The sequence below is a fragment of the Epinephelus moara genome, chromosome 1 (assembly GCF_006386435.1).
Source record: "Epinephelus moara isolate mb chromosome 1, YSFRI_EMoa_1.0, whole genome shotgun sequence".
Taxonomy (NCBI): Eukaryota; Metazoa; Chordata; class Actinopteri; order Perciformes; family Serranidae; genus Epinephelus; species Epinephelus moara.
In genome coordinates, this window is record NC_065506.1 from 50,558,529 (window position 1) to 50,568,935 (window position 10,407).

General features: G+C 44.0%; 1 protein-coding gene across 1 annotated transcript in view; it reads right to left on the reverse strand.

Moving 5' to 3' along the window:
• Positions 1 to 238: 238 nt before the first annotated feature.
• Positions 239 to 10,407, reverse strand: part of LOC126397072 (EMILIN-1-like) — a 52,210-nt gene continuing 42,041 nt past the window's right edge. Inside the window, exons 10-13 of the mRNA XM_050055600.1 lie at positions 3,666 to 3,842; positions 3,473 to 3,490; positions 2,679 to 2,813; positions 239 to 2,289 (exon numbers count right to left, since the gene is read on the reverse strand). Of these exons, the coding sequence (XP_049911557.1) occupies positions 1,967 to 2,289; positions 2,679 to 2,813; positions 3,473 to 3,490; positions 3,666 to 3,842 (653 nt within the window). The 3' untranslated portion in view covers positions 239 to 1,966. The remainder of the gene's footprint in view (positions 2,290 to 2,678; positions 2,814 to 3,472; positions 3,491 to 3,665; positions 3,843 to 10,407) is intronic.

Here is a 10,407-nt window from a genome sequence, read left to right on the forward strand (position 1 = left end):
AAACAGTGATAAACAAAACAATCTCCCGTTCAAGTCCATTTACTACAACCTTAATAATTACATTAAGTTTAGCACTGATTTCGAAAAAATAAATCTTAAAATCACATTTATAACGTTGATTTCATGACGCAACACCAACTCATTTCATTCTGCTTCTTTTCAAACGTTAATAATACAGTACTATATATCTACAGTTATCACATGGTAAAACAGAAAGCAGAGACGGTTCAACAACGTACCTGGTTTGACTTGTGTTTAATGACAGTGAAAATTATTTGTCAATACAATAGTGTGAAGTGTAAAGGACAAGTTAATATCAAAACTGGAACTAAAACCTGTAAAAGAATAGTCTGTTAAATCCACTGCTGTTCAGATCTGCTTAAGTGTCAATGAACATACGTATCATATTATAAATATCTGTAATCCTTTTCTCCATCAGTTTATCTGTAAACTGTGAAGAGTCGAGACAAACACGACCTCACATCACGTCTATAACTGACGACCAACGGAAATCTTTAATGTCTTCATCTGTTGAAATACATCATTCATACCCTTTGTCCTTCTCAGGCAGTGACATGTTATCCATCGTTCTCAGCTTCATGTGTGTAATATTAGTCTGAAAATCTTCATCTGATAATACTAAATATTTCTATTTTTGTCAATAGATCCCATTTTCACACTCAAAACATTAATAAATGAATTAATCCACTAACACATGTTGTGTATCAACGCCTGATATTTATCAATTTTATTTATAAAGCCCAATATCACAAATCACAATTTGCCTCACAGGGCTTTACAACATACGACATCCCTCTGTCCTTAGGACCCTCACAGCTGATCAGAAAAAACTCCCCAAAAAATCCCTTTAACCTCAGAGCTCTGTTGTTGGACTTTTAATACTTTAAGTACATTTGGTTGATGAGACTTGTATTAAGTAACATTTAGACTGCAGGATTTTACCTGAAATTAAGTTTGTTTGCTGGTTTTCATACTGTTTTTTTCCCCTGTTGAAGTTTTTTGGGGGAGTTTTTCCTGATCAGCTGTGAGGGTCCTAAGGACAGAGGAATGTCATATGCTGTAAAGCCCTGTTACGCAAATTCTGATTTGTGATATTGGGCTTTATGAATAAAATTGATTGATTCATTGATATAATCTGAATATTTTATCCATCACCGGACGTTTAATGGGATTTCCTAACAATGAGAAAATGGAGTATTTTCAGCTTTGTCTTGTAACATTTGTCCATCAGAGTGAAATTATGTGACAATGGCTTAAATACTTGGCAGTACATACAAACAAAATAAGAAACACTGCAGCTTAACATTCACAATGTGAACTCATCTCAGTCATAAAATCCAACAGGAAACACATTCTGCTTTTATAAAGCTTTCTTTGTTTTCATCATATTTAGAGCCGCACTGACACATGTTGCTGTGACAACGTCTGAGCCACCAGGGACGGGTCTCAACGACGGCAATGAGAGTCCATCTTTCTGTCCGTCCAACATCTCACTCTATGATCTGACATCTCAACATCTCCCAGTCAGATGATCAGTTAACATTCAGATGCTGATCTTCGTAGCTTTGATGACTCTCTGAGGATCAGTTTGTTCATACTGTGGCTGTAATGAACTCTGCAGCCTTTAGGGGTTGCTTCAGAGTGTTAACACTGTAATTCTTAACTACAACAGTTTCAAGCATCAAGAGGAGGCAGGTCTAAAAGTCATCACGTGATCCTGGTTTACAGAAACATCTGTCCTCACAGTCCTGCTCTGATTTAACATCATATGACCTCATGTCATCCACACATGAAGTGACTCTTTAGATTTATATCATAAAACAAGAACATGTGATCTGTTTGAATATGGAAACACAAATCTGTTCATCTGTTTAGCATCATTCTTCAAAAAGGAAGTGACATCATACTTTATAGTGCAGCCTCCTGTGGTTTTGTCAGAACATGGTCACATGTCTTCATACAGCAGCACGCCGTTGAAGATAGTGAGGGGCTCCACAGAGTGCGCCAGTTTACCCATCACCAGGTCAATGCAGACCGTGTCCCGAGTCTGCAGAGGCAGGATAATATTGAAGACAGCCAGAGATCCTGGAGTGGTTTTAGCCTCGGCCACAGGGTTGTTCTCCAGACCTTCAGGCTGGTAGCCTCCAGAATCCACCCGCGCCATGCCGTAGTTCGACTTAGACAGAACCGCCTCAATCTTCTCATTCTTATGACCCGTCAGGATGGCACTGAAGAAGTAATGTCCATCTACGGGGGCGGTGAAAATACCTGAAGTGACAGGAAACACATCAGTGACTAAAAACATCAAACTAAGACACACTGGAAAACAAGCACATTCATCAGTCACTGAGGGCAGGTCATCTGTTTTTACAACCATTAGTTCTCACACTTCCTGTAGAGAGCTCATTTTAACGACCACAACACTTTAACAAGTGCACGTTCCATCCCTGTTGGCCATCATCTACACGACTCATCAGGTGTCGATGTGATGAAGTATAAATGGTGAAAAAACCTTTGGGGGACAGGAGGAGCAGGGGACCAAACAACTGACCCTGTGGGACATGAGGAGCTGGGGACTGAACCACCAACCCTATGGGACATGAGCCAGGGATCGACCCTCTGATTAGCGGATGACCTCCTAAGTCTCTCAACTTTACCTGTTCTTGGGTCATAGAAATCTCCTTCATTGACAAAAATCTTGTCAAAAACGATAGTTCCGGCTCGCTCCATGGGAACGGTGAGAGCCGCAGAGAATGACAGTCGGGGAACGTGAGCGTCCGCACCAGGCAGACCTGAAAACACAGTCGGTATAATTCGGTTATTGATCAAATACATTGTTGTGGATGATCAATCAATCAATCAATCAATTTTATTTATACAGCCCAATATCACAAATCACAATTTGCCTCACAGGGCTTTACAGCATACGACATCCCTCTGTCCTTATGACCCTCGCAGCGGATAAGGAAAAACTCCCCAAAAAACCCCTTTAACGGGCAAAAAAACGATAGAAACCTCAGGAAGAGCAACTGAGGAGGGATCCCTCTTCCAGAACGGACATACGTGCAATAGATGTCGTACAGAACAGATCAGCATAATAAATTAACAGTAATCCGCATGACACAATNGACTAATGACGGCAGCAGCAGCAGGAGGCATCTGGCAGGACCACGGCAGCAGCACAACCTGTGTTTCTCTGGAAGGAATGTCTGCTCCTGAACTTTTTTTTTTTTAATTTTCTTTAAAATTAAAAAATAAATGTAATGTACTTTTTATGACTTTATGAATTTAATGTTCTCTGAAGTGCCCCTAACCATGTCCTCCGAGGTACCCCTAACCCTGCGAGCGATGTGAGGAGCAGCAATGGCAGACTGTTACAAACAAACACAACTGAAATATTATCATCTGTTTCAGCCTGCTGTGAAACCTTATTTTATTCTTGAATCCATACCTGTTTCACCTTTGGGACCTGTCAAAAAACAGAGGCATAAAATAAAAATCACAGTGAGCAAACAACAGTATGTTTGGGTTGATGAAAATGTGAACAGGTGGTAAATTTTAGCATCTGAACAGCATCTTTGTCTACGGACGATCCTGTTTTCATTTTACTCCTTCTATATAAATATGTAAATCATCCGACGTACCGGGCAGACCTCGTGTTCCACTTTCACCTGGCCGTCCAGGAGGTCCCAGGGGCCCTCGGGGACCTGGCACTCCATTGAAGCCTCTTTCTCCGGGGGGTCCTGGGGGTCCAGGCAGGCCTGTGTGATGATAAACATGACGGTCTGAGCTGCTGATTGCCTTACACAAACCTTTTAAACCTCCTCATTTCATCCACACGTGTTATATGTGGGAACCTCTGAGTCTGCACCTGATTTAAATAAAGTTGTTTTGGTTTGAATATGATGAGTTTAACAGGTTAAACGCTTCTGAGCAGTTGTGACCAATCACTGCTTCTGTGTTGGCATGTTAGCATATTAGCATTTTAGCACACAGATAGTTATCACAGCAAAGCAACATGTCAGTTGTTTTATCATCATACCATCACCCTCATCATCATCATCAAAGGACCATCAGCTAGTGATGTGTCAGTCGGGTCTCAGATTCAGGCATGATGAGTTTATCATTAAACGATGATGATTCACGGTGGTATCTTCCGACCACCTCCCTCCTGTCTTCATCCATTCTGAACCTTTCCATCATTATAATACATCATCTGGATTACTGCAACATCAGATCATCAGCGTATATCATCAGGTGATTGACATGTGCGATGTCATTGATCAGGTGTACAAAGAGAGACGTAATGTTTTTAACAGTATTTGTGTTGTGATTATTTTAGTGTTGGATTTATTGCCTGAACGCAGCATCTCTTTAGTCCTGAAGTCAGCTGTCAGATTAACCCTTTGATGAACTGATTATTTTACATTCCACATGTACACCAGACTTTGACAGCTTTGGACGTTTTGTTTTTAGATGGTTATCGGGGTTAACAACAAAGCGCCTTCTGTCTCTGCAGTTAGTCAGTTAACAGAAACAGCTGTGAATTCAAACCTCTGTTGAGCAGCACGGCGCCTAAAAAACAAAACAATACACCATTTATTTTCATAGAGATTTAGAAAACTTCTCTGAACATATCTCAGTTCTATTTCATCTTTTCAAGCCACCAGATGCAGTGCATAAACACTGAATGTCTCTGTCTCGCACATGCACAGTTCGAGTAGCTATACCAACAAAGTCACCTGTGACACCCTGATGACCCCGAACAGCCTAAATTTCCCGGTGTCGTCAGACGTTCTGCTCCTTTTCTCTTCTCGCTGTCGCAGGTATACTATGGTAGTAGTATTGGCTTAAGCTTATTGTACTTTACATACTATAGCCCACTGGAGCCGAAGCTATTGTGTTAGCAGCTTGTTGCCAGTAGCCTTGTGACCGCACGTTGTCGGTCACAGCTGCAAGGTGCTCGCCCTCCAAGGGCTGCCGCAAGCTGTCCCTCCGGGACGGGGGGGTGTGGCTGTTTCACCGGCATCGTGGACCCTCCTTCCTTCGGATCATCATCAGCCTAGACGAAAGGTTGGTCACTCGGCTGGTTCGGTACCATACTCAGAAGCAGATATTGTTACTTTGTTGGTGGCAACAGTGTTCCAGCTCCCTCTCCCAGCATAGGTGTGCTCTGTTAAAGCGTGTTTACAGTTAGCAGCAGTGTGTCCACTCGAGCTAACTTACTTTATGTTGTGTCAACTTACAGTTGTACCTGTTTTGTTTAATAGTTTACAGAGGCAAGCTACCTTTGTTAATCATGACAACCTGTTGGTGATGGCAGTGTTTTCGCCCCGTCTCCCAGCACAGGTGTCTCTTGTTATAACTTGTTATATCTTGTTAAGCAACAGTGCTTTCACTTCAGCTAACTTGATTTATTGTGATATCGACCCTGTCGTACCTATGCTGATGTGTTTATTACAGCATTCTTTATTTGGATTAGATTTAGATTTTGTTCAGTCAGTAGCAGTGCTTTCATTTGAACCAACTGATTGATTCTGGTAAGGACTGGGTCATACCTAAGCTGTTTTTATAGTTACAGCATTACGTATTTAGAATTGATTTTTGTTTTCTACAGTTGGCAGCAGCGTTCCCACTTGAGCTAATTTACTAATTTTGGTTGTTGTTTTTTTGTTGAAACCTTTGTTGGTCAAGGCAGTGTTTTTGCTCCCATTCACAGAAGACGTTGTTCATTGTGTGTCACAGCTGGGGGGGATACTACTCTATGTACTTTCTTGTGGAAAAGGAGGACGGCGGACTTTGCTCCTTGATTTAAGGGGACTCAACAGGTTCCTGAAGGTCAGGCCTTTCCACGTGCTCAGCACAGCACAGGTTCTGCATAAGATTGCCAGAGGGGAGTAGTTTACGTCCATTGATCTGAAGGATGCCTATTTTCATGTCCCCATCATACCTCAGCACAGGCATTTCCTTCGTTTTACATTTCAAGGCCACCACTTTCACTTCAGGGTGCTTCCCTTTGGCCTCTCCCTCTCCCCACAGGTGTTCACCAGATGTGTGGCTGCAGCCCTCTCGCCCCTGCAGTCGTGGGGTATAAAAATTGTCCCATATGGCACTGACTGGTGTGTGCACCATCCCAGTCTCAGGCTGCTCAGGATACAGCTGCGCTTTTCACTCACGTGGCCCGGCTGGGTCTCATGGTGAACCTCAAGAAGAGCTGCGTAGTCCCATCCCAGAGCACCACCTTCCTAGGTTTGGCTCTGGACACTGTTACATGAAGACCTGTCCATCGTCTCGGCGGTGGGTGCTGCAGGGCATGCCCATGGGCTCTGCTCCGTCCCATTGGGAGACCGTCACAACAAATGCCTCCCTCTCAGGGTGGGGTGCAGTGTGGCAGAACAGAACAGCTTGAGGGCAGTGGTCTGCTTCAGTCTGCACGGACCATGTCAATGTGCTAGAGCTACAGGCTGTGCACCTAGCACTCAAGCACTTTCTCCCATACCTGAGGAGGAGGCATGTGCTTGTTCAGTCGAACAAAATCGCGATCGTCTCCCACGTAAATCACTAAGGGGGCACCAGGTGCGCGCACTTGCTACAGGTGACCTGGGTTCTTCTAAATTGGGCAGCCCCCCACCTAGCCAGCCTGAGGGCAATGTATCTTCTAGGGAAGCAGAACGAGGTAGCAGACTTCCTCTCCCGCTGCAAGCCTACCACTGGGGAGCGCCGGCTTCACCTCTTTGGTAGGGCAAAAGTGGATCCTTTCGCCTCTGCAGAGATGTCCCATTGTCCCCTCTGGTTCTCCTGGACAGAGGAGACCAGCCCTCTGGGGCAGGATGCCCTCACACATGAGCGGCCAGAGAGACTCCTCTATACTTTCCAGCCGGTCCCTCTGATTATGGCAACACTTCAGAGGGTTCTTCAACAGGGCCACATACTGCTTCTTGTGGCCCCCTTCTGGTTGGGAAGGACATGGTTTCCTCTGCTTCACAGGCTGTGTTGCAGCTCACCATGGCGCCTCCCCCACAGGAAAGACCTCCTGTCCCAGCTAGGGGAACGGGTTTGGCATCCCAACCCTTGCTGCCTTCAACTGTGGATTTGGTCTCTACAGGGTCCGACCCGCTGCTCAGTAAGTGTATAGACACCGTCCGTAACACTGTTCAGAAAACCAGGGCACCGTCTACCCGGGTGCAGTATGAGAACAGGAAGCACTGCTCTGTGCCTACTATTCTGGAGTTCTTACAATCTCTCCTGGATGGCAGTCGGTCCTCCTCTACCCTGAAGGTGTACGTACCCGCATTTCGTCTCGACATGTTTGAGTCGATAACAACAAGGTGGGGTGCCACTGGCTGGTGTCCCTCTTTTTGAAAGGAGCTCTGAGACTACTTCCCCCACAAACGCAGAGAGCTCCAGCATGGGATCTGCCCTTGTTGCAGGATGCTCTATCCTTGCCTCCCTTTGAGCCAATGGCACAGGCAGAACTGAGATGGTTGTCAGCAAAGACTGCCTTCCTCCTCGCCATCACCTCAGCAAAGCATGTAGGGGAGCTTCATGCCTTGTCAGTCAGTAATTCATGTCTGAGATGGAACTCGGCTGGTTCAGGGGTCACCTTATGGCCGAATACTGCATTCCCGCCTAGGGTTTTGTCGAGTTCGCACCTCAGTCAGCCTATCCAGCTGGCGCCGTTTGACCCGCCAGAGGGGGAAGAGGACAACAAGTCGCAGCGGTTATGCTCTGTGCGGGCTCTAAGAACATATGTGGATGGTATGCCAGTCGGACCAGCTTTTTGTGTGTCATGATGGTCCTAAGAAAGGTTGTGCTCTCTCCAAACAGCATTGTCTCACTGGATGGTGGACGTCATCACCTACGCATATAAAGCAGATGGTAGCCCCCTGCCATCTGGGGTGAGGTGCCACTCTGTAAAGAGTGTCTCCACATCATGGGCGGCCCTGAGAGGGGTGCCCCTGGAGGCCATATATGCTGCAGCCTCATGGGCATCATCGAGCACCTTCACCAGGTTTTATCGAGTGAATATTGCCACTCTTCACCCACTGGGCGTTGTCCTCCTACCAAGTTCCTCTGTTTCCACTCAATGAGGTATGTGCTTCAGATTCCTCGTGACTCTGTTGGTATGGGTCATCCAGGACTCATGCAACACCTCTGGCTGTCAGGAAGGATGAAATAGAATGGCAGTTACGTATGTAACTACGGTTCTATGAATCCTGGATGACCGCCAGTGCATTCAGTCACTCAGAATCCTCTTTGCCTTGCAAGAAGATTTGGCAGGAACAGATCCTCTGAAGACACTGCAAGATGTGGGTTTCGTTAATCCTTGGCAAACTTTCTGGGGAAAACCTGGTCTTATTAGGAGAGACGGCATTCATCCCACTTTGGATGGAGCTGCTCTCATTTCTAGAAACCTGGCAAATTTTATTAGTAATTCAAATCCCTGACAACCCAGAGTTGAGATCAAGACTCAGAGTCGCAGTCCTATACGCTTCTCTGAGCTCCTAGTGCAGTTACCCAGCCATAGTTTTATACAAACGGTGTCTGTCCCCCGACCACCTAAATTATTTAAATCTAAAATTAAACAAAGAGGAGTTGTGCATAACAACCTCATAAAAATTAAAACCTCTTCTCTGACAGAAAGACAAAACAGGAGAATTAAATGTGGACTGTTAAATATCAGGTCTCTATCGTCTAAAGCAGTGTTAGTAAACGAATTAATATCAGATAATCATATTGATTTACTCAATCTCACTGAAACCTGGCTGTGTCAAGATGAATATGTCAGTCTCAATGAATCCACTCCTCCCAGTCATAATAATACCCACATTCCTCGAGGCAGCGGCCGAGGAGGGGGAGTTGCAGCCATTTTTAACTCTAGTCTGTTAATCAGCCCTAAACCTAAACTAGATTATAATTCATTTGAAAGCCTCGTTCTTAGTCTTTTACATCCGACCTGGAAAACCTCGCAGCCACTTTTATTTGTTATAGTGTACCGTGCTCCTGGCCCGTATTCTGAATTTGTTCCTGAATTCTCAGAGTTTTTATCCAGTTTAGTTCTTAAATCAGATAAAGTTATTATTGCAGGCGATTTTAACATTCACGTTGACGTTGATAATGACTCCCTGGCTACCGCGTTTATCTCATTATTAGACTCCATTGGCTTCAGTCAGGGTGTACATGAACCCATTCACTGTTTTAACCATACCCTCGATCTAGTTCTGACGTATGGAATTGAAATTGATAACCTAACAGTCTTTCCACAAAATCCCTTGCTATCGGATCATTATCTGATTACTTTTGATTTCTTTTTACTCGATTACACGCCACTCAGCAACAGTTACTATACTAGATGTTTATCAGATAGTGCTGTCGCAAAATTTAAAGAAAAGATTACTCCGTCGTTAAATTTAATACCATGTCCTTCAGTAACAGAGGTTTCCCGTGCCGACTTTAACCTCTCCCAAATTGATCATCTTGTTGATAGTGCCGTAGGCTTACTGCGAACAACACTCGACTCTGTAGCTCCTCTTAAAAAGAAGTTAACAAAGCAAAGAAAGTTCGCTCCTTGGTATAACTTGCAAACCTGTAAGTTAAAACAAATATCGCGAAAATTTGAAAGGAATTGGAGATTAACCAAACTGGAAGAATCTCGTTTAATCTGGGCAGACAGTCTCAAAACTTATAAGAGGGGCCTCCGCAATGCCAGAGCAAACTATTACTCAGCTTTAATAGAAAACAAAAATAACCCCAGGTTTCTTTTCAGCACTGTAGCCAGGCTGACTGAGAGTCACAGCTCTATTGAGCCTTATATTCCTTTAGCCCTTAGCAATAATGATTTTATGAGCTTTTTTAATGACAAAATTCTAACTATTACAGGCAAAATTCATGACCTTCTGTCCTCAGATAGGACCTATCTAACCTCAAACACAGCTGTAAGACCTAATATATATTTAGATTGCTTCTCCCCAATTTCTCTTCAAAACTTGACCGCAGTGATTTCTTCATCTAAATCATCAACGTGTCTCTTAGACTCCATCCCAACTAGGCTACTTAAGGAGGTCTTACCTTCAGTTAACACTCATATATTAGATATGATCAATATATCCTTATTGACAGGCTATGTACCACAGTCTTTTAAGGTAGCTGTAATTGAACCTCTCCTACAAAAGCCCACCCTGGATCCAGAGGTGTTAGCCAATGTCTAATCTTCCCTTTCTTTCAAAGATCCTTGAGAAAGTAGTCGCAGACCAGCTGTGTGATTTTCTCCATGATAATAATTTATTTGAGGAATTTCAGTCAGGATTTAGAGTGCTTCATAGCACTGAGACAGCACTAGTTAAAATTACAAATGACCTTCTGATTGCTTCAGACAAAGGACTCGTC